The 19,698-nt window shown below is 34.7% G+C and overlaps 2 protein-coding genes across 3 annotated transcripts in view; one reads left to right on the top strand and one right to left on the bottom strand.

The window, feature by feature from the left end:
• The window catches only part of LOC139971393 (trace amine-associated receptor 6-like), a 30,154-nt gene extending 23,040 nt beyond the window's left edge, over window positions 1-7,114 (top strand). The window contains exon 2 of the mRNA XM_071977772.1: window positions 599-7,114. Coding sequence (XP_071833873.1) covers window positions 661-1,677 — 1,017 coding nt within the window. The 5' untranslated portion in view covers window positions 599-660 and the 3' untranslated portion in view covers window positions 1,678-7,114. The remainder of the gene's footprint in view (window positions 1-598) is intronic.
• A 7,066-nt stretch (window positions 7,115-14,180) lies between these two features.
• Window positions 14,181-19,698, bottom strand: part of LOC139971357 (uncharacterized) — a 41,754-nt gene continuing 36,236 nt past the window's right edge. For both annotated transcript variants that reach the window (XM_071977722.1, XM_071977729.1), the window contains exon 17: window positions 14,181-18,490. In XM_071977722.1, coding sequence (XP_071833823.1) covers window positions 18,454-18,490 — 37 coding nt within the window. In that variant the 3' untranslated portion in view covers window positions 14,181-18,453. The remainder of the gene's footprint in view (window positions 18,491-19,698) is intronic.

Here is a 19,698-nt window from a genome sequence, read left to right as displayed (position 1 = left end):
TATTTGACTATAGACAATTGTTTCCCGTCCTTCTGCTAATTATGAAGAGAATTAATTAAGTTCATTAGCCTTTATGGAATTATTGCTCAACCTTTTCGCAGTTCATGTCTAACGTATTCTTACTTATTTGTCACATATCCATTTCTTACCTCTTCAGTCCTTTCTCATTGTCATATGCTCATCTTCCCATGTATCTGAAACTTGTAAATGTATTAGATAACGTTGAATTTTGTTTGTGTGAACTAATCCGAGTAACCGTCAAATTATTGCCTGTCAATTTGATTTATTAAATGCCAAGAGGTTTTTATGTCCGAGTCACGGCTTCATTGTCATTTCTCAATTCCCCATCAAAAACAAATCACGTAGCTTACCTTTTTTCTTTTCGAAACGTCAGTCATGTCCAGTTTTGTTTTATAAGTAATTACGTTCTCAGCTGATGCTGACCGTGATTGCATTGGAAGCTTTAATTTCTGATTCTTGCCGTTCCGTGATTCGTCCTGGTGTTTGGCATGTGTTCATTCAATTATTTTAAAGCATTCAAATCCAAACGTTGAAATATATCTCACAAGTTTCTGTTTTTTTTTTTTTTTCGTTTCAGTACAATGAAGAAAATGTTCATAAAAATGGTTGATTAATCAGAGATGAGGGTCTAACTTCATCATGGCAACGGTGTTGACAACAGACTATGATGTTACCACTGAGGCTTCGACTGCAGAGGTTTATGCCGCAGAGGATCTATGGGTGGTGGTATTAATGGTTATTCTTGGAGTGGTAGGGGTCATTGGTAACACCCTCGTGTGCATTATCATCTTCAGAGCTAGATTCTTACACAACTTAACAAACTATTTGATTCTGAGCTTGGCCGTGGCGGATTTGTCCGCTTCCTTCTTTCTCGTTGTGAATGTGTTTCCCTTAGAGGCACAGCTCATTCGTCAACCGCCGTCTAGTCGAGTTGCGGCTGAGATCTATTGCCGATTCTACAGCAGCCGTCATTTCTTTTGGGTTAGTGTCACGGCTTCCGTATTCAACCTCGTCTGTGTTACATTTGAACGGTTTTTTGCCATTGTTTATCCGTTGCACTATCCGCTTTATTTTAATCTGAGAAAAGTCCAAATTATGATCTTTATGACCTGGGCTATACCAAACCTACAAGAGGCTTTCGCATTTTTCATCAATCCATACTTACCAGAATCTCACAGTTGTGGATACGGTTTCAGCAGCGAAGAGCTTGGTATATTCGTTGGTGTGTTTGTGTTCCTCATATCTTATTTCTTACCCCTCGTTATTATGATCTTTGCATACTATCTCATATTTCACAACTTAAAAAAAGAAACCAACTCAGGAGACCAATCGCAAACCCAAGTCCAAGCTGATTCTATGAGTAAAGCCCGCAAGAAAGTTGTTCAAGTACTGATTATCGTGGTCATCGCTTTTACCGTTCTTTGGACACCGAATCAAGTATCATACTTTTTTGAAAACCTCAAGAAACCAATTGTGCCTACGAGCCACACACTCTATAAACTATTTCGTCTGATGGCATTCTCTAACTCGGTGATCAATCCGTTTATTTATGCTTTTAAATATAAACAGTTTCGAAAGGGTTTCAGGGTTGCTATTTGCAACTTTCCGAAGAATCAAGTAGGATTTTCCAATGATTCCTCCGATAGACATGCATAAAGCCCATCTCCACCTCAAAGATATCAAGATAAATTTAACTAATTATATACAACAGTAATGCTGAAATACAGAAGACGCAAAACGTGCGTCTAATTTTCATCAATACTTTTCCAATTTTGTATTCTTTTGTAGAAACATTTCTTCTATTTCTACAATAACCTTTGCAATCATGATTGTAAAACTGCTGATTTAATGTTAACACTTGTGATTTCACGCATCCACCGACCTTTACCGGTTTATATATTGTACTTCAAGTGTGTTCACATTTACTGGTAGAGTAGTAGATGTACCTGTAAATACTTACATCACTCTAGATTGTTATGAATTGCTTCCTTTTCGTTTGCAATTACTCTAGGACGTTTCTTCGTAAAGTCATTGCACTTTCAAATAAATGACGTTAAAACATAAGTATCCATGTGTAACGAGCAAATATTAGAAAGAATAATGTCCATTTCGTTTCTTTAGTTTCTGATAATATGAAAATTAATGTAATTTTTTTTTTGTAAGGTAAAGGTTAATCTCCGTTCTCCAGTCATCTTCCTGATTGTTGAACATTTCTAATGGGTATATAATTCATACAATTCATGTTAACAATTGTTGAATGTACGATAGTCCAGAGAAAACTCTATTTTAGACAATAATGCAGAAAGGAACATACACAGGGCTTCCTTGTGATATTTGCGTGTAATTCCTACATTGCGTATTTGAGATACTGATAGCTGAATTATCACAGTTTGTACCATTACTTAATGTGAAGCAAACAAGTGTGATGTTATAGTTGCACTTTGATAGCAAATTGCAGTTTTTACAGATAAACATTAAACAATTTTCACTGTGACCTCTCAGCTGTTTGCCTCAAGTTCACGTTTGGTACAAAACATGTCAAACATTGCAAGTGTTATTATTTCAAAAAAGATTCATCAGAATTAAATGCAAATTTCACTCAGAAGCTTACAATATGTTCCTCTTTTATCAGCCAAAGCTAATATTTTCGTCTGGATTTCCTCTTCACTCACTATTTTTTCTGGAATGATGGAGAAGCTCGTGAGTAAAGACCATGATAGGTAACTACGATATTTTGTTAAATTCTGAATAAGCGTAATCAAATGTATTAAAGTCATTTAATTCATGTGTGAAATTTAATCCAAAATCACAGATATACCTCAAAATATTATACCATTTCAAAATTTTATTTTCGTTTCATATTTTTGTGTTAAACCAAATTATAATATCTTCAACAAGCTTTTATGGTGGAGAATTGTTATTTGGAGCGATTATTTTTGTCATTTGTTTAGGGTTGGTACAATGAAAGTTCTTAACTTATATTGGAACACTTAAACACATGAAATAGATCTCTCAATGTACAGAATTGTGCATTGACGTGTATGAAATCTGGAGATGAACCGTACGTTATTATATCTAAGAGGACTCGAGGTTGTCATCCATTGTGGATAGATCAATTCCAGTGTGTTTTCCTAGTTACCCTTCTTTTATGACAAAAATGCAATATGTTTTGCTATACAACGATCGTTCTAGCCAATTGCTTTTGGGTGCCTTCCGGATTAAGTATACGTGCCATTCAGTCAAATGTACTTGTTGATGTTATTTTCATTCACTCAATAGTGATAAAACACAACGTGCATTGTAAAATATCTTGTGGAAACGAGAGTTTTATGGAATCATAAAGCTATCACATAACAAGAGCTACTGTATGTGATCATTACTCAACGTTAATTTGAGGTAATGTTATCGTCTATCTGCAAGTGACGTGGAACTACTCCCGAGCTGTTATTTCCAAACATTTTGTAACCTGATGCGACATACATTAAACATTATTCATTTAAGTACTAATTAACGAAGCTACTGCAAAGAAAATGTGACACCAATAAAAGCATACTAAGGCCGTTTTTTTTCAAAAAAATAATTTCCATGGGTCCCAGAGTACCTACAACTATTAGATTCGAATATTTTGTATCTAGATCTGGGAATAAATCGACATTGTTATCATAAATATATCTCGTAACTGACCTTTGACCTGCAAGAGTAACATCCTACTATACATTGATATTAGTTGTGATTGCGATAAGCTCAATATTGTGTATTTGTTTATTTATTTGTTTTATCACAAGAAAATTACAATGTGAAAGGAAGTCTTCTTAAAGCCTGAATTGGCTTAACAGAGTAGAAGACTCCCTGGTAAAGAAGAAAAATATAATACAAGTTGAATGAGCAGAATGATACAGATACTTTAAGGAGTAATAACTAGACAGGATAACATTGTCCTAGTTCAAAAAGAATTTAGCTATACATGTAATTACTTAATATATATAAATATTTCAGTGTAGTACAAATCATCCTTAATTGTTTCCCTATATTAAGGTATATCCGGACATGGAAGAACCACCTTAGCATACATTTCAAGTGTCTATGGTCTTAACAATGTCTAATATACATCGTTAAACATACAAAAAAATGAAAGCTTTTGTGTTTTGACTTCAAATGGAATGTGATTTCTCTATTTTATCTACTATTGCATTCTCTCAATATTCCGCCGTCTAAATAATTGATACATCACCATGATATTGCCCTTTCTTATCATATACTTAAACATGTATATGTTTGTTTTCTTTGGATTTTATTCGTAATTGTAAATCACTGCTACTTAAAAAAATCGGAAATATTTATTGCCTCTTCTATGAATAGAGAATGTCAAGTTATAGAAGATTGCTCCATCCTATCAGTTAATAACGATAACATTTCAAGAGTCACGGATGATAGGTTATTACGATAGATCACCCACAGTACTGTTAAGTTCGTTTAGTTTATCACAATGTGGTTTTTTATCTTAATTTGTGATTACATAAAACAGTAATGTAACGTTTGCCATTTACGTTATGTTTTCCTTTGTTTCTGATTTCAGATACATATTAACCTTGTTTTAGTAGTCCTTACGCATCATATGGATTTGGGAAATAGACAGGCGGTCATGCTATACTCCCTTGAAAGTTGTTTGTAATTATATGTTTAGTAAGTCGATACCTTTTCACATATCACTTCAGAGGCTGTTGAGAATTATCACTGTTTGAACAATTTAAAGCAAACTTTAACCATGAAGTTTATGTCACTATTTGCAATGCGACATTATGATAGATAGTACATTCACCTGAAATAGCACATTTATTCTTGTTTATAGTTTATTCACAGATGGAATAACTCATAAATACAAAATAGTAACAAGTACAAACTGGGAGTGTATAGAACTTTGTCATAACAGACCTAAGTCTGCTCCTCAAAAAGCCTGTATTAATTTTAATTTGATACAGCTAATCAATATTGTGTTGAAAATTTTACTAATGGCAAGAGAAAAAAGTTTTTAGATAACAAAGAAGATATAATAACAGGTCAGGAAGAAATCAATTCTTTATTCAGGGAAATCCATGTCCATTTTCGTAGACAGCATTTAGAGTTATTCAGATATTCTACATCAAATAAACATTTACTGAACACACTTGTCCATCTTCCACGTTTGCGATTAGATATCTTGAAAGAGGAATTGATTCTGGTGCAATATTGATTTACTCAATAACATAAAGTAACCAATGGCAACACTGCTATTGTTTCAATCATATACCATAATGACTTGTTAATTACCTGCTTCATTGACAATTTATTCATTCTTATTTTCATATCTAATACATAACAAACTGAGTTTTTATGACAGCCTCATAATATACCCGAAGAATTCACAGTTGGATGGGCACCAGCAGCTTGCGGAAGGACAAACAATTTAAGCAGGGCACAATACTCGTGTCAAAATGGGTGGGAATGCACAGTAGTCTGCACGAGACAATACCCCGGTCTGGCTATGGGCTGATCTGTCTCGTTAGATTGTTCAACGACAATAATGGTGCCTACAGAAATCCATATGAATGTCATGAATCATGTTATACTTACGTAGTTTGTGCCGGACGTGCGTATCATCACAAAATAAACACTGAAACTGTCGATGTTCTTGGCTGGTGAACGGCAATGTTGCTTCAATAGATATATAACAATATATATAACAATGAAAGTTATCCAGAAGGTTGACTCTATTCCCACTAGGATGTTCTTTTTACTTTTATGCCCATTTTGTCTTCACAAAAGATGTGTATTGGATAATGTAAGTTCACTGCACTCACTTTACAATGTGTTCTACTTGAAGGATGTGTAAACAGAAGAGATTTTGCATCCCAGGTTATTGGCTGTTTTTGTCTCGCTTCTTGTTTAAATCGAAGAGGCTTATAGCTGCTTCTTCATGACACAAAGCTTCATCGACACAATTTGTAGAAGCAGGGAACTGAAAAAGATAGTCTGTATCAAATGAAAGTGATATTGCTCGGCCAGTTTTCGTAATCAGGTTATTTATTAAATTATTTGGATACGAAAGGCATTTTTAACGTAATGTAGAGATATAAATACAACTTAAACGTTTTACTTCTGCATTATATAAATTGTACTTTTCGTTATCTGAAATTGCTCCACATGTTTCGTGAATTACTAAAATATTTTTCTTGACTGATATTTTCAAGTGTGAAGATAGTTACCCTGCAAATAGCTAAAAACAAAAAAGAAATTGTCGGGACTATTGAATAAATACAAAAAAAAAATAATTGTGATTGCCATGAGCCATGTATTCCTTTGATTGGTATAAGTTTTTCATTATAACAGATACATTCTTAATACTCTATTTTCATAAATCCAATTGTACACCAATCCACATGTCAACTTCTTTCTTTGCCGCTTCATTGCATGCAACATGGCTAACAAGGAATGGATCAGTGAACCTATCCTTACAAGAATGAAACTCAACTGATTACTCATGATATCACAATTTCCCTTGGTATAATATGACAGCTTAACTGTATGATATTAAAGATTTCATCTATGATATCACATGTTACATATATGATATCATAGCTTACGGTACCTATACTCCGTTTGAACTAAGTATATACACCGGGTACCATTCTGTAGTCTTTTGATTTAATATTTTTGATCTTCATGTGATGCTCCATATGCACGTTTACTTTATGTTTAAATTATTTCTATATATTAGTGTTTATATATATATACATATATTTATATATATTTGATTGTTTGCATACAATCGCAACGCACATTAAGAAAATACATTTTTCAACAGTTTTGGGAAGAAGCAGTAATGCCTATATATTTATGTCAGGTTTTTATCTCACAATAGGAAATGTTGTCTTGTTTGTATGCATGCAGGGATATTTGATATAGTGTCGTTTAACCAATGAATGGTAGAGCTGCGGTTTGACGATTTTTAATAATTTAAGTTTAAGTTTATAACTTGGTAGTGGCAGAGGTATAGGTCATGTCACCATGTGCATGTGAAGCTTTGTAAAAACAAGACGTTGTTCGAAAATCAATACTGATGATATTTTAGAAGAGTATGTTGAACGTAATCCACTTTGGAAAGTGCAATTTAGAATTAAAATAAAAATGAGTCAATCATGTCACGGCCTGTTAATTTCTTTTCATTGAAACTGTCATTTTTATCTTGTGTCATCAAAATAAGTATCGCTTATCCTACGAAAGTCCTTTACATTACAAACTAAAATAGGACTGTCTGAACATTGCTATCACATACATTGTATAGCATCGTTGAAGCTTGATGCTGATGTTGATTAATGAATCCTGATTTATTGTTACGGCACTTGCTTGTATCGAATAAAGTATACAACTTAAAGTTAATATTTCCCATCCAATATATTATGGTGTATCAAATTGTATCACAAATTTAGAGCTCTTGTTTTACTTAATGACTTCCACTCACAACACAAAGCGAAACTTCGTTAAGAAAAGACATTTCCTTTTTTTTTTTAATTTCCCAAAATACACATGTTCAATAAGCAATATTCTTCATATGACAGTTAGTTTCACGATGCAGTAAAATGTCAATATTTCAACTCTTCAAAAAACACATCTCTGTGACTTATTTTCGATGATATTTCGATTTTTTGCGGGGTCTCTTACTTTTTATGAATATCTCAAAGTTATTGCTGTACTTAATGTCTCCTGTAAATCCGACTTATATATCTTTCACTGTTTCAAATTATTTGACAATACAACTGTCAAAGAGAGAGAGCATTACTATGTACGCCAGCGTCCACAATATTCCCCATTAACGAATTTAAAAGGGTTTGTCTATTTCGAAATTCAATATCTGAATCTAAATTCTGTTCCAAGGTCATCAGGTTCACCTGCCTTCCTTTTTGGAAGTTTTCCAAAGAGTCTATAATCAATTGTAGTGTAAAACATAATTAAAACGTGTGTTAAATGCATTGACATCATGTATCATGAGCAGGAATCTTCAGGTAACACATCTCACATATGCTAATCTGTTTCACTATTATTAATTATAGGAGCCATGTTGTATATCTTTCATATATATATATATATATATATATATATATATATATATATATATATATATAGGTACATAAATATGAAAAGTAAAAAAAACAAACATTATATTTCTCTCTGAAGGAACTAATTTTTAATCTTACCATTTGCATATGAACTCAATTACCGTGTAAGTTATAACTAATCGCAGCCTGGCAAACTGCTAACATGATCATATTAAATCACCATGCAGTTACAATATCGATACACCATAAGAGCGACCCTCTCATAACACAATTTCAAAACTACATTCTAATACTGTATCCACCATTTCCTACCCATATATCCTCAACTCCAACTCCCGTGATTAACAAAAACAAAATCGATGTACTCCAATGTACAACCAGATCTCTGCCGTCAGATCCCGCCGACAATTTCAACATTATATATGACAGAACCGGCTACTCGAAAATTAGCACAGATAAATATGTATTAACAGGTTATCCAAATTATTATTGATGCCCTAGATTGCTAGCTCTCTACTTCACTCTCTTAGCACATTGCACTTAACTAGTACAGTTATCAATTTCTTTGTCGTTTTGTACTGATATTTATTACAATACTTTTAATTCCAGATATCATTTATGCCCGTTCCATCTAGTTTTAACCACCCTAGCTATGCTGTGTTTGTGACGTTTACTGGTTTGTCCTGAAGCAACTTCAGTTATAAGGATTGATGATTCTGAATTCCCAGCGGTATACTCTGCTGACGTTGTAGGCATATTTCTAATAACGAGATTTGGACAAACTTTACAAGCACCGGTTGATGGTATGTCATAACCCACCGAGTCACGATATCATTTGACTGCCTTGTATACGGATTGTCAAACTTGGATTTGAACATCAGTGATATTAAACTCATTACGATGATGCAATGAGCCGATGAATACTGCACTGGTACGACAAACAGAAGGAGATGCACTTTATGTAGCGGCAAGCTGAAAGTTCCTTAACCGCATAGTAATGGACAGTATAGTAGAATAGAAATATTAAGTTTTTGCATTTATTTTTCAGAGTGATGAAGCGAATGCAGCTGTTGTTAATAGTTGAGTGCCGAGGGCATTGAGGCGCTTGACACTACCAAACAATTTTACTACAGCAGAAAAACACAACATAATACGAATCTTAATTGTACAAGAGATGAAATATGTCCGAGACGTGCTACTTGGCAGAGTTTACTCATTTGACGTGTATTGAAATGTGATTGTTAACAACACGGATCGCAGAGTTTCATCACCAGTACAGAATGAATTATTGGAGATAAGAAAATACCGAATTTCTTGCTCATTCCTTTGAATATTTGAGTAGAGGGAAGCGGAGCCGTGGGACCGGGAGACACTTCCCCACCCACCCACTCGTTTTTTGAAAAACCTCATACTGCCCTTTTTAATTAATCAGAAGTTCCCGTTTTGTTAATTAAACAAACTCTTTGTCCGTTTTTTTTTTGTAATGGTATTAAAGTTGTTCCCTTTGTAAAACAATTAAGAAAACTCGCTGTACAAAGTGCAGAGTACAAAGTGCCTTCTACAAAATTAAAGTGAAACATGAATTAGAAATTGTTGCAAACAAAATTGAAATACTGTACTAGATTTTGTTACGAATTGCACAAAGCCTCCATTTTGTTGGGACGTTTTTAGCTAGTTTTGGAGAACAGATGAGTCTCACATGTCCCAGTGCCCTTCGAAATGTGTGCCTCCTCCCCAACCCTACTAAAACACTTTCTGATTGAACATCTCTTATTTGAGTTATCTGTGTCAAAATAACATAATAAAAGAGAAGTTCACAACAAACTGTCCATACTGTGTGGTGAATATATTTGTATCAGTATTGTGACCCTATTAATGTATCTTAATACAACAGACATGATAATGAAAATTATTTCTTTACATAATTATTAATATTTGTTTCCAATTATACCCTTCCAATTATACCCTTCCATTAGTCTGTTCTTTCTTTCCTGTATTACATTTTATCTCGGAAGCCATCTTTCTTACGCAGGCTTCATTCATATTGAAGATATTTCATTTCTTGTATTGCGATATTGAGGCCCCTTTATTGTGCTTGGCTTGCACTCAGCAACATGAAACATTACTGCAATATACTTCAATATCGATCAAATGAAGCTGAGATGTTTTTCTTTCAGATGAGAATCTTCCGCTTGATTTCTCGTCCAAGATATAGCTCTAGGGGTAAGTCGGTTCGTGACCTATCCCCGAAGGCCTGCGAGTCTTACCAAAGACATTGATTTTGTTGCAGAGTTCACTTGCACAATGTTAAAGAGACGTAGGTTTCCTTCAAGACGAGTTAAGGTTTGCTCAATTTAATTTCATGAAGCTTAACTGATTTCATGTACGAGTAATAATAACAAAATTAGTCTGCAACATTTGAATGTATGCATTAAAAAAAATATGCTGAAAATTTTGACAAGAGTCACCATTATATATAGCTAGAAAGTATAATCGTCTCGTGTCTCATGATGTTGGCTTATAGGCACTGGACGTTATATTGAAACGACTTGTTGGACACTCAAGGTTTCTGAATATGAAAGTTGCCTAAAGAATAGTATTGACAATCGTAGCCTGTATCTCACATGAGATGTAGAATTTGTACTAATGGGAATAAGAATTCTGAACTGTCGAGTGTATATTTTAAGGGAAACCACTGCAAAGGTTCTAGCGACTACCTCGGGGAAGTTGCAAACTATGTTTATGTAGAGGATTAAGTAGGTTACCGTTATGCTAAAGATGAACAAACAAGCATCTATACTACCACGGGGATAGCCAGAATTTCAAATCCTTGGTGATTAATATTAGGTAGAATACACGGCGCTAAGATGCTAGAATGGATGTGCGCTAGAAGCTGCATGGCATAGTTCTAGATTTAAACCGGAAAAGTTGAAAAGTCAAACGCCTTACATAGCATATAAATGTTGAAACCAGATCCTGTAGTAAATCATCTTTTCTGCCAAAAAAATGTCATGCCAAAACTTGACGCCTCGAACCCATTGCAAAGTTGTTCAATGACCTTATTTAATGAGTTCACATTAGTCGTATATGGATAAGTTATGTCATACATTCACATACATGTTATCTTTACTTCAGTGAATATAAATAAACAAATCATAGAGGATCTAATGGTTACTCAACCGTACTGGTTTAGAATTGATCATGTAATATTTACAAGTTAATACGAATTAACGGAAAATGAATGACTGTGTTGCTGAATTACCTAGAATCAATATTGTAGCCTTGTTTTTTGGGTTAAGAGGTATCTCTTGATACGGCCAGTACGATATTAAGTGATTGATTCAAGTATTAACTTGAGTGTGCTAACAGCGTACATTTTGTCTTGTATATTGCAATTTATTGTATTGTATCGAACTATATTGTATTATTTCACCGTAAAGTGTTAGGTCAGGATACCGTTATGAGTTGAAGTCGTTACACTTCGGTTGCTGATATTACTTTTTCTTGAGCAACAGTACTGAATCGACCATCCAGCTTTACGGATTCCATGAATGCAAAACTTGTTGACAGTTGTCACTAGTTGAGTTGACGCAGCAACTGTCATGCACAGACTTGCAGAAATGAACCCGGTCGCATTACCAAAGACTGATTGTTTGCATCTATCCAATTTTGTCAGGTTATATCATTATAGAAAAACATTTCCATAGCTTTTATTTGCTTCTAAGTCTGGAAACTTGACTCAGCCCCAATATAATAACAGTTGAGGGATTAAATGTTCTTGTTATTTGGAAAACTAATGAGATAGATGTACTTTCTTTAATAAATTGACAATGAAGGTGACACATTCTCAACTTTTGACATTGAAATAAGAGTCGAACTGCTTCATAGAATAGGAACGTTAAGTTGGAAAATAATTCTTTGCGGTAACCCACACCAACAATTCCTATTTTGCTTCAAGACATATTATAATATATTATTATAACAAGTATCTTTCCCCCCCCCCCCCCTTTATCTCCTGTTACTTTGGGAGTTCTAATTGGGTGACCGCTACGTCGGGAACCCTGGGCAAGGGCCAGTTGGCCAAGTGGTAAATCAGACCCTGATTTACCGATGACATGATTTGCTTAAATTAATTTATCACATATTTGCACAACCCGACACATGATTATAATTAATTAATTAACTAAACATGGAATCAAAAGCAATTTTAAACCATCCCGATGTAGAAACGTGGTAGCATACCAACAGCAATCTAAGCAGCACCTCTCAACCATATCTGCTATAAAAACCACCATGGTCACGGTAGTTTAATTACATATTTACACTTTTAACTTTGTTGAGTCAAATCGTCCATCGTCACTCCGTTGCTATATGATAATATAACTGAAAGGTCTGCTTATGTCATTTAACACCTGAATGTCTCTCGAGGGAAAATCTCTCCATCTTGAGCTGTTTCATCTTGCTTTAGAAACCTTGACAGAAGCAGATAAATCGGAAACTGGAATTACCATTAATAATATAGCGGTGTTATTAATTTGAAGTTCAGTCAACTGAAAACGATGAAGACTTAAGAACTGCAATAGATACTGGCTGCAGTGTGGTTCTTCAGAATGGCTTGAGACTTCAATCAACCCCCGAGGTGGTCTTTGAATCGACTTTTTGCGTTTCAACTGTCGACAGTTGTGAAGGGAAATACATACACCTGATGTCCATCATACGAGATACAGTAACTTAAAAGAGGCGGTAATCAGTTTTTGGACATATGCCAGTCATAAGGCAATGAGGTTGTTGTCTGCAAATAGTTATTATTTCCTTCGAAACTCATGACTAGATCATCTTTGTCGAGTTTCGATTATTCAAAACTTTACCAGTTGGCAAGTAATTGGTAATAACGTATGTATTATGGGATAATGCTACCTTTTGTATGTCAATATATTCGTTACTTTGTCCTAAACGTTGAGGGTACCTAAAATATCACTTCATTGCTCCTCACATCGCTACACCCTACACATGTTTTGTTTTTTCTTCCAGAAAACACTAACGTTAGCACGATCACCCCTTCCCCCGTAATAATAAACACACACGCGTGAGCAAAATTGCTCGAAGTGCACAACGGTCATCCTTGAAGTGTTCCGTCCCTTAAAATATATATTGGACTGCTTTAAGTTTTCTTTAATCTCTTAACCTTTGTACAGCCTTCAGTGGAAATAGTAGGTTACTTTAATCGTCTTATTAATTAACTTCTCAATATTCCGCTATTCCATACTGCTAAAAGAACCTCGTACTTTGAAAAGAGTGCTCTCGAATCCCCTTATCCTAAAAATGTGTTGTCAACTTTCTATCTCCATTCCAGGTCTACTAGAAATATAATTTCGCTTCAGAAGAATGAATAACTGAAAGTGTCAAATATCTAAAGCTAAATACAACTGTTTAATAATGAAGCTTAAATTGAATTTCCTTAAGTGGAATCAATTCTACTTAAATAAAGCACAGAGTTAAATGTTAAAACAGCTTGCCATAGGGGCGGTTGCTCACCTTCTTCTTTATTAAATTAGAGGGGGAGGGGTTGGATTTTTTTTACAAAGGTCAAAGGCACTGCTAGATTGTAGGCTACACCTTGATCCATTTGCATTGCGCATGCCCACGAAACCAGATGATCAACTTATTATTTCCTGTACCACATAATCTCTCGATTAAAAGATATTTGTACCCCTACGGTATGGCGTTTTCCCATGCTGTAGTGAGTTCCCTCAGAGACGAGGAACTGCCACAAATAAGCCACTTTTAAGTGAATTCCTATGCCTTCTTTCTGGCTATGAGGCATTTTGCGAGTTACAGAAAATTATGGAAATTGGAAATGCACATAACCTCATGGTAGGCCCCCAAGAAAGCATTTTGCCTTAACCGCAGAAAAATTGTTATCAAGTGTGGAGTTAAAAACCACAAGCTTCTCATATTGTTTTACACTCTCTGGATAAACAGTTTGTTTCCCTCCAATAAGCTAAAGCTTTATTTTGACCTTGCATATGGGCTTTATCCGGAACACAAAAGATAAACAAAAAGTAGTAACCTTATCTTTGCATTTTATTCAACCTGACCTGCTCAATCATAACTCAGACCAAACTCTTCCTTTATCTACGAATATAAAAAAAAAACTGTATTTTTTTCTATAAAAGAATAATAACAAAACAAAACAAACTTTTTTTAGCATCATGTGTGAGCACACTGTCCTCAAAATGTCCAAACAAAGTCATCAGATTAGTTACTTCAAATGACAAAAAATAAATCCATAACGTTTTCTCTCTCATTTTAGTAAATTAAAGGATCAGATATATTAACAAAATGAAGGCAACTCCCAAAAGTCGAGGTCAAACAACCAACTAATCACAATTTTTCTGTAAACCTTTATCAGAATGAACAGCTTTGCTTATAGATATAATAACAATAATAGTAAAAATAATAATAATGATAAGGACAACCTAATGTGACATAAACATAATTACCACCAGCATTCACTACTTTTTAATAACTGCTATGTAAATAATAATAACTGACTCTCTTGTTAATTTTCTATAGTAAATGAAAGTTAAGCTTCCATACCCTGAAGATTAATTGCGACATGTATAATATTATCACACATTACGTTTACAAATCTGGAGTACTACAACATAATGAGTGGCTTCATTTATTCTGAATCATACCAGCCAATGATGTTACACGTTTTCTTCCATGTTCATTATGTTTTCAAAAACTACAGTGATATTTTATATGAATTCTACCACAAAACAAATCTATCCTGATCTACTTGTTATAACATTAGGTAACAAATACATTAATATTTCAATTTCAGATAATTTCTTGTGAAATGTGCAAGGTATTCTTTCTTTTTGCTTTTGCTTTCTCAAAGATTACATGAAAATACTGAATTACTGTTGATATTAACACTAGATGCAAGTTATATTCTAGACACCAATGTACTTGAAACAGAGCATACTTACTTCCCTGGTTTTCTTGATCCTATAAAGCAGTTTGTGTAAAATAAATGTCTGATAAGAAATAAAAACATGAGTGCTTCTACCTTTTAAAGTTTTCACCCAAAATACCAACTTATGACCTTGCTAGCAATGTGTAAGGCGAAGACAAAACTGTTGTGAAGAATCCAAGTGGTAAGCAAGCCTCTTTCAAAGCATTAATAAAGAACACACAGTTCATTGCATGTTTAATCTTTCATCTGGGTCACATAGACTTTACAACAATTGCTTGGAGCAGGCAGACACCCTGATGTTATTTGCAAAATTTTCAGTTTCATCCCCTTTGAAATTATGAAAACCTTTTACACAAATCAACTGTATTCATGTTTAAAGGCCCAGCTATCATAATTCACCCAAATACAGTAGTCTCATCTGAAACAGTAACCAATGTGTACCCCACCCACTTGGCCACATAGCGTGGCATTTTTTCCTTCCATCAACAGGGCGAAAAAAATGAACAAAGAACACAGCCAGACAAAATATTATATTGTCACAGATAATTATGTGACTGTGATTGTGCTGGAATCTATATATATATATATGTCTATACTGAAAATTGGAAGGCTTAAAGGGTGTGAAGACTCGCGCACAAAGAAACGTCTCATGCTGGTAATCTGACCTAGTTTCGAATGAGTTGTAACAGAAGTGTTAGACTCCACCATCGATCCCAGAAAATACACACACAGCTTGCAACCGTCGGTAATTTGACACTATTGTACAGTCAATACATACAGCTACGGTCAATACCCACAACACAGTGTATATAGCAGCGATGGACATCTCAGGTCTAGATAAAAGAAAACAAGGTATCACGTTTCATTACTGTCTGCATTTTGTAGCGACAAGAAGAAAACTTCATATGGAAGCAACGGAAAGTTAACTTTTTTAGAATGCGGCACACGATTTGGGGGGAGTCTTCAATGCCTTTAAACAGAGAATGAACACTAATGTTGACAGGCTCTCTTGCTGTTTGCAATGTTTGCAGTATTAAGCACAGAGTTAGGCTTAGCAAGCAATATGACTTATAGACAGTGACAGGTACCCTTATATTTGGTCAGTCATTCTACCTTTGCCTGTTCGTAGTGTCCACACTTTGAGGCGATACCAAATCTGACATTTCCAACAGCTACTGCTGTGCGGATGAAAGCCTGTGGCTGCTTGTAGAGTGCTTACTGTGTGCTTTTTACTGTATAATGCACAAACTGTACAGATCACAACATTTCTTGTGCAAAGAGGTACTCCATGTAGGTTCACACTGTACTAACAAGGAGACTTTAGTGCATGGTGTAAGTCAAGGCATCATCCCATACTAGTCATAGTAAACGTTTCAAGGCGTGTGTAGTTATAGAGTACTAACTATAACAGGCATCACATAGATACTAAGGTTAAGGCATTACATGTACAAATCCTGCACAAGGACCACAGTACAGCTCCATAACTGTTTTCAGAGCTGAATTTTGTTAACCTTATTTGATAACATACGACATACACTAACAAATTATAAGCTGCCCTAACCATTTTTAGCTACACTAGCAGTTATAGCAACACTAGCCATTATTAACTACTAGTAGCTACAGTAGCTATTATTCGCTACACTAGCCATTATTAGTTTACACACGCCATTATACACTAGTAATTATTAGCAACACTAGCCATTATAAGCTACACTAGCTGTTAGTAGCTACACAGGCCATTATTAACTATACTAGTTGTTAGTAGCTACACTGGCCGATTTTAGCTATACTAGTCACTATTAGCTACACTAGCTGTTAGAGGCTACACTAGTCGTTATGAGCTACAGTAGCCATTATTAGCTACAATAGTCATTATTGGTTCACACTAGCCATTATACATTAGTAGTTAGTAGCTGCACTAGCCATTATTAGCTGCACTAGTTGTCAGCAGCTACACTGGCCATTATTAAATATACTAGTTGTTAGTAGCTACACTGGCCATTTTTAGCTATAATAGTCGTTATTAGCTACACTAGCTGTTAGTAGCTACACTGGCCATTATTAACTATACTAGTTGTTAGTAGCTACACTGGCCAATTTTAGCTATACTAGTCACTATTAGCTACACTAGCTGTTAGAAGCTACACTAGTCGTTATGAGCTACAGTAGCCATTATTAGCTACAATAGTCATTATTGGTTCACACTAGCCATTATACATTAGTAGTTATTAGCTGCACTAGCCATTATAAGCTGCACTAGTTGTCAGTAGCTACACTGGCCATTATTAAATATACTAGTTGTTAGTAGCTACACTGGCCGTTTTTAGCTATACTAGTCGCTATTAGCTACACAAGTTGTTAGAAGCTACACTAGTCGTTATGAGCTGCTGTAGCTGTTATTAGCTACACTAGCCAAGGTTTATTTGAAATAATGAAGGAAACATGCAAAATGAACAATTTTTCCAAATTACTGTTTAGATGTAATTAATACTACGATAACAACAAAGGTTTTAGATCAGATCAAATGAATTCTTTGATCCTTCATCTGGTGAACCTATCTTTCAGGTTGCCTTAGCTTGATCAAGTTTAATCTTGCTTTGAGTAACTTTACATAAGCCTAAAAATTCAGAAATCAGTGTTAAAACTGACATGTTGTCACTTGATAACTGAAATAACTCTTTTGTAAGGGTTTATGTTCTATCTCATCTTGAGTTGATTTTCATGGAACAAGTTTGTTGCTGATGTAATGTATATACAGAATTGACATAATCCTGCAGTGTTTCTGCCAACATGTACACTAACTTGTTTAGAAGGTGCCAACAATCTCATGGGATGCCTTTTTTCAAACGAAAATTGCGCTCGATCTTGTCAAAGAGCAGAGATCGTAAAATGAACCATGAAAGAAACTGTAATTTGTCAGAATGCCTCACAATATCAAAGACAGGATCTTGATGACAAAGAGGCACACTCCTTGAACAGGCAATAATTCAGCAGCGACTATAAGATTCTCAGTAACTGTGAGGTACAATATGAAAACCTCCGAAGGGACATTAATAAATTAAATGTTGCTTAGATTATATAATCTGATCAACACACACAAATCACTGCAGATGATTAAATCTATGACTTGTTTAACAAGACGTTTGGAAGCATTGCTTGCATCTGACTAGCAAGAGTCAAGGTCAAATATGTAAGATAGTTGCTTTAACAAACTGCAGTTTGCTTCATTGAAGAGTGATTAATATAAACAAATTAGTTGTACAAACTTGTCAGTTATTTTGATAGAATAAATAATACAAATCTTAAACATATTAAGTAGGACTTTCTTCCTTTCGTCAACCTCTTTTAGGATTCTTAACTCGGTCTCTCTTCTTCTTCTTCTGTTATTGGTCTGGTTGAAAGAACAGAAAAGACATAAATGTTAGGGTTTGATCCAGTAAACACACACATCAAAATGAACATATGAAAAACCTTAAGTACATGTAGGGGGCCTTGCACACAAACTACTTATAATTTTGTATTCATCGATTTCTGCAGCATTTTGTGACAAAATATTTATTATCAGTTGAAATGTTGAATGATTCCATCATTCTAAAAAATTTTCACTGATGCTTATCTTCCTCAGTTGTGTGAATTAATGCAGTCATGAAATCTCTGGCTCATTGCTTACTCACAGACGCAGTAGTCTGAAGAGCAAGGCTGGTACATCGATCATAGCTGACCATTTCTTGTCGATCTAGCCTATTCAGGAGGCCTTATAGAGTTACCTTTAAGGTGGCATACTCCTATTAGAGTCTATATCCATCCACTTGATTGTTCGCCTTCAGGAAAAGTGCAAAAAAGCAGCAGGAGAACATCTTTTTTGACCTGTTATCAATCATGGTCTATTTTTTTGTGGCTTGCATGTTGAAAAGCATGAATGGAAGTACATGTGTTGAGAAAATTTGGTCAATTGAGGCAATTTTAGACCCCTTTAGGCCTCCCAGGAGCAGCATAGAAAAATTGTTTACTACTGAGTGAAGAGGTTTGTTTACAAGTGACGAAAACTTCCGGCTCGGATAGCAAAAAATCTACATGGTCATGATACGGAAAATTGATGGTGCCATGAAAGGCCAACTTGTCAGCTATCCGGTGATGGGTAACGTTTAGCTAGTGAAAACTTCTATCTAGACTTAAAGACCACATTACTTTTGTAGTCAATGGGGCTTTTAATGGGCGTATGCTACCTTAATGGTGAATAGTGATGACAAAAATCATATTCTGACTGAATCCTTTTATATCAGGTAATTCAACAGTCTGTTTGTCAATGAAGTCACATTGTATGAGACAAGTTTTCACATATTCATTTTATATTGTACAATTAAACAACTAAGAGAGTTATTGAGAATGGAGATGATATTGTCTTTGTATCACATACATAGACTGTGAAAGCAAACAATATAACATATACACACTGTGAAAGCAAACAATATAACATATACACACTGTGAAAGCAAACAATATCACATATACACACTGTGAAAGCAAACAATATCACATATATACACACTGTGAAAGCAAACAATATCACATATACACACTGTGAAAGCAAGCAATATA

The sequence above is a fragment of the Apostichopus japonicus genome, chromosome 1, assembly GCF_037975245.1.
Source record: "Apostichopus japonicus isolate 1M-3 chromosome 1, ASM3797524v1, whole genome shotgun sequence".
Lineage (NCBI taxonomy): Eukaryota > Metazoa > Echinodermata > Holothuroidea > Aspidochirotida > Stichopodidae > Apostichopus > Apostichopus japonicus.
The sequence above is the reverse complement of the archived record's forward strand: the minus strand, read 5'-3'. Positions and strand labels throughout refer to the sequence as shown.